Raw genomic sequence first — 6,045 nt, forward strand, 5'->3', positions numbered from 1 at the left:
TTTTAAATCGCAAAATTGAAAACTGATATATTAAAAAGAATTATAAAATAAAATCCGGCTATGTAGGGGAAAGCCTCCTAAGTTGGACCGCATCCTAAATTGAACCACCACTTTTATTTTTATATTAACGGACTAAAGCGGCCTCTGTTGACCGATATTTGTAGCTTACATCTCATTTAGCACCAGTAAGGAGGCGCCCGTTAGTAGTTTTCTTATTAACCACAGAGTCGTATGTTTCATGTTTTTGCTCCGGTTGATGTAATATTGTTATAAAATTCGCCTAAAAAAGGCCTAATAATACACTGGTAAGTTTATATTCCATTTTTAATGGACATACAGTTTAAGCAGGCTATTAGCTATTGTTTAGACATATAATTTAACAGATAGTTGTAATAACACCTTTTTGAAGTTATAAATATTATTCATGGTTATAGTTTCCTAAATTGAACTGTTTGAAGGTTCTTATATCGGACCGGTCCAAATTAAGCAACTGTGGTTTATTTCAGGTGAATATGACAGAACGTGCAAAATATGTGAAATGGAGTGAACAAAATATGAATGAAGCGTTAATCGCATTTCAGAATGGTGCTGCTGTGTTAAATGAAATAGCTAGGAGATATAAGGTACCAAAGGCAACGCTGAAACGAAGAATTGATGATACGAATATGAACGTTCATGGAAGCGAAAAAAAATTTGGTCGTGCTGCAGATCTTCCACCAGAATTAGAGGAGGAGATAGTTACACATGCTCTGGAGCTTGAACGGAGGCTGTTTGGAATAATCCGTAGTGATTTAAGAAAGCTGGCTTACGACGTCGCTGAAGCAAATGGGATTCGACATAGATTGAAGAATGGACAAGCCGGTAAGAAGTGGTATTATTGCTTTATGTCGCGACACAAAGAGTTATCGCTTCGTCAGCCAGAACCTACTTCATCGGTCAGGGCTCTAGGGTTTACCAAGGAAAAAGTTAAACTTTTTTTTGGTTGTCTTACTGCTCTTTTTGATAAGCATTACTTTGGTCCATCGGAGATATATAATGTCGACGAGACTGGTCTTTCTACAGTCCAGAGACCACAGAAAATTATTGGACGAAAGGGCAAGCATCAAATAGGATCTTTAACAAGTGGGGAACGAGGCGTAAATACCACGTGCGTTTGCTGTTTTAATGCTGCCGGAATGTACATTCCACCGATGTTAATTTTCAAACGCATCAGATTTAAAGATGAACTCAAAGAAGGCGCACCTCCAGGAACAATATTTGCTTGTTCGGAATCGGGATGGATAACCAGCGAATTATTTGTAAATTGGCTAAAGCATTTTATTAATTCCGTAAAACCGTCAAAAAATAAAAACGTGCTTTTAATTATGGACGGTCACACAACACACACCAAAAATCTGGAAGCCATAACTCTAGCTAGAGAGAATGGAATAATTATGATGTCATTACCAGCTCACACCATACATCGGATGCAACCGTGTGATATTTCATTTTTTAAGCCCCTTAGCTCATATTACAACCAAGCAGCTGATAAGTGGCTTCGTGCCAATCACAGTCAAAATATTACACAATTTCAAGTATCAAGGCTACTTGGAGAAGCGTATGCTAAAGCAGCATCGGTCGGAAACGCCGTTAGCGGCTTTGCAAAATGTGGCATATGGCCTTTAGATCCGAATGTTTTTGACGATAATGAGTTTGTTAGTCTTCCCAGTGATAACATGGATTGCATAAATACCCCAAAGGACCAAATAGAACCTAAAACACAAGCAGTTGCACAAGAAGTTTCTACTAGCGTCAATAGCCGCTTGGAAATCCCATCTACCTCTACCTTGGAAGAATCAGTGGAGGCAGAATGTTCCACATCATCCTTACAAAAATTTAAATCTGTGTCCGAAATATCTCCTATGCCAGTTTTGCCTTCAGTCACTTCTAATGGTACTACATTACTAACCAGCACTCCATACAGGAATCGTCAAGTGAATCTGACAACGAAGATAGTCTTTGCATTGTTTGTATATATCCATTTTCACAGTCCAATCCAGGGGAAGAATGGATTCGATGCACCTCATGTAAAAAATGGGCTCACTTGAAATGCACTAATGGCCGAAACAGTATTTTTTATCGGTGCATAAATTGTGAATCTGATCGCTCTGACAGTGACTAACTGATTCGTTCCATGTTATGTGTGTTATACCAATTTTTTTTTTAAGATATGTTATTAAGTTTGTTGTCTACTTATATCTTTAACTTCCTATAGAACGTTATCTTTATTTTAATAAATATTTTTCCTTAAATAATTAGAAATTAGCATGGTTCAATTTAGAAAACCTATGGTTCAAAATAAGAAGCCAAGATCCCAAATTGGACCAGTGACTTAAAATTTTTATTCTTTATTTTTTTCCAACCAAATAGATTTTTAAGGTGTTTCAAAACAAATATGCGTTTATGACACTTTCTAATGATGGCACATATTTTTTTTGGAATAAATTGGGTCATAGAGATTTTTAAAAAAAAATCATATTTGCTTAAGTGGTTCAATATAGGGACCTTTCCCCTATAGACCAAAAATGTGCAGAAATGCAGTTGTGGACTGTATTAATTTTAAATTTTAGTTTGACTGGTCTTATTTTATCAATGAAAATTACGTTAATAGCTGGGAGAAACCGCACAGAGAAATGAGAAACCTGCTCCTACCTTTAATGGTCGTCTCAGACAGCTTCAGAGGGCCCTCTTCTCGATCTTGATCTTCTCAGCGCTAATTTTCACACATACACTAACATAAATCGTCTTTGAAGGGATTTAACTTTTAAGTTCAGACTTTCGGCGCGTACCGGTTAGCTGACCAATTTCGTCGTACGACGGTTTGTAATAGACTGTGTGCCACACTTTCTAGTGTTCGGGCATGCGTACACTGATGTTGCAGGAAGCAGGTATAAGTGCGGCAATTTAAAATTTAAAGAAATTAAAATAATTAATCTTAATCTAAGAAATTACATAAAAGAAAATAATTTTATAAGAAATATTAAGTTTCCTTAACAGCTGGGATCAGCGGAATACTGGACAATTATTTTTCTTTTCTTCGTTAGTGTACCGTTTTCATTCGAGCCAAACAAAATTTACTTGTTAATATTTCTTGGTTTTCTGGCTCCTCTGCGGTATTATGGGTTCAGTGGCTTGTTACTTCAACCATCTAAATTAGTTTTTTCTCCAGGCTGGTTATTGCTTCCATATCCGTATCCAAAATTTCCATACATCTCCAATCCGTTAGAATTCGAGGCAAAAAGGCGAGCGGCGTGTTTAACAGTTACTCAACTGAACAGAGCTTGTGATGCTGGAAAGTTTCATCTCACTGGTGTGGTTGGTACGTGTTTCCAGACAGCAACTCATTTCTTCCTCCGACTTCTTAGTGTTGATTGTGGTATCGGCAGGTGTGATACAAAGATTCATGAAGGATTAAAGAGTAACTACTATATTTTATTCATATCTCTAATATCTAAAACAGAATAACATTTACATGTTTTTTTTTTACATTTTACATTTACATTTTATGTCAAGACTTAAATAGATGTCAACTTGGGTTTAGATTAAATTGGGAAAAAACAATTTGATATAGGCCCAAGAGATCGGTTACCTGCATGACATCGACCCAGATATGTTTTTAAATAACATTAATAATTAAACAATTAAAATACAACAATATCGGGTCGATAATCAAACGCAGGCTACCAAAGTTCGATTTCCTCATGGTCATAGCCGGGTGAATGTAATTAGATGAAAACAGATTGAACGACGTAACCGGCGATGACCACGAGGGATAGAAACTATAAAAATGTATGCTGAAGAGAGTCGGGGGTGAGTCCGTCGATGTGAGTAGCATTATTACGGTCAGTAATTCGCGTTATCAGTCCGTTAGTTGCAGACAGCGCAGAATGAAGATGTTCCTGTAAGTACTTAACTTACAGGAACATCTTCATTCTTTAAGTAAACCGTTAAGCCTTGGCATTCCCAAAAATTGTTATACACTGTAAACCTTATATTAAATAAATGCATATTTTATCCAATGGTTGTTTTGATTGAGAGAGAGAACCTGGTATAGCGACCCTAGCAAACAACCCCCAGCTAGGTCGCGACATGTGGTGGAGGCGCCGTTGGTTCTTTTAAATATTTTTTATACACCACCACTCATGTGGTGGAGGCGCCGTCGCTTTTTTAATTTTTTTACACCATCACTCATGTGGTGGATTTGTCGCCGAATTTCTTTTAATATTAAACTTTTTTTTAACAAAGAACAGTTTTTTAACAATTTTAAATTAATAAAGCCTTTAATTTTTTAGCAACAATCAATGTCTTTTTTTTTGCAATTTTTATATTATCTTTTGGCCAGTAAATTAAATGCTTACTTTGACATTTTTACACTTATTTACACATGAATTATTTTTTGACTTAAGCCAATATGTCCTATTACAATTATTTTCTAACCTCTAATAACGATTCCATATTTTTAGTTGTTGGACGAAATATTTCTTTTCTTATGCATTCATAGATAACCTTTCTCGGTGTATTTTTGACCAACACGATAATGCTTGTATTTCTTTATGTAATTGCTAAAATCACTATTTTTTTTTCGCTGAATCGTAAAAAATTTTATAAAATACTTTAATTAAAAACTTTAAAAAATATTTTAATTTTATTTCCAAGTATTTACTGTTTTTATAAACAATTATTATGGACAGCTATTATATTAAAATCAAAAACTTATCTTTCTATTTTTAACAGTAAAATGAAAAATCTTTTAATACAAACCCTGTTATTTATTTTAGTTTATTGGAATAATTATTATAATTTCAATCGCTTTTTTTCTAAAATACTATAGGTACGCACAAATACATAATCATTTTCTATTTTCAAATATAAGTTCTAGTTTTTATTTTATTTATTGCAATTATTATTGTGTTATAAAAATATCTAATCAATGCTTACATAGACAAAATTCCTATTTGCTTGAATTTGAAAAATAATTTGTTTTCTATTTCATGTTATATGTAGAGGGCGATAATTATTTATACTCTACTTAAAAATTCTATATTAAGTTTTAATATAAATTGAAGATTAGTAAACCTATATTCATGATGTTTTTTAATAAAACACCTGTTCTGCCTGAGTTCATACAGCCACCTAATTTTGACCCTAGATTCGACTGTCCGGTGTTTTTCATTCAAAAATATGACAGAATAACCGACAAGAATGGTTGGAGCCACGCTTTTAAAATAAAATATTTAAATTGTTACCTGGAAGATGCTGCCTTAGTTTGGTTTAAGAAATAAGTTAACAACAAGGATAATTTTAATAAAAATCGGCCGGATTTAAAAAATTTTATTAAGCAGTTTGGTGGTGAAAATCCATTCCGTAAACTAAAATCTAAATTTCGTACCCGTATACAAGCGAAATGAAGATATAAAATATTACTACTATGATTTATTGTCGATTGTATACGAAATTGATAGTGAAGTAAATTTTGATTTTTTTAGAGAACAATTTGAAAACGGTCTACATGAATCATATAATAAATATTATTATCTTTTAGTTACAGAAAATATGAATTTTGAAAGTTTAAAAACATAGTTCACAAATTAAATGATTTAAAAGAGATATTTTTCGAGTCTCAAATGTCAGCATATTCCCGGAATAATTATTATTGTGACAATTGCATTCAAAATAAAAGACAACCATGGCGAATCAATTTAGATTTCAGGAATAGGTGGTCAGTCAACAATTCTGATAATGGTAATTTCAGTAATAAGTTGGATAATTTAGAAGGCAGAACAAGTTTTAGAAATAATAATAATAGTTATGGCTCACATAATAAAAATAATTTAGTTCATTTAAAGTATACTAAATCAACAAAATCACCAAAAACTAATAAAGAGTACAATAATAGCAAAATCAAGCACAATCATGTAATAAAATATGGTCGACAAGACGGTCTCCCATGTGAGACATATTGATCAGGTGGAAGATATGCTAATTATGTCAGCAGAGCATTGCATT

At 33.3% G+C, this 6,045-nt stretch overlaps 1 protein-coding gene across 1 annotated transcript; it reads left to right on the plus strand.

The window, feature by feature from the left end:
• The first annotated feature begins 512 nt into the window (after positions 1-512).
• LOC115884670 (tigger transposable element-derived protein 6-like) lies at positions 513-2,087 on the plus strand. Its single transcript, XM_030903322.1, has one exon. The coding sequence runs from the start codon at positions 513-515 to the stop codon at positions 2,085-2,087; it is 1,575 nt and encodes a 524-aa protein (XP_030759182.1).
• The last annotated feature ends 3,958 nt before the right edge of the window (positions 2,088-6,045 follow it).

This window comes from Sitophilus oryzae, unplaced genomic scaffold (genome assembly GCF_002938485.1).
Source record: "Sitophilus oryzae breed Bouriz unplaced genomic scaffold, Soryzae_2.0 scaffold_30_pilon_pilon, whole genome shotgun sequence".
NCBI lineage: Eukaryota > Metazoa > Arthropoda > Insecta > Coleoptera > Curculionidae > Sitophilus > Sitophilus oryzae.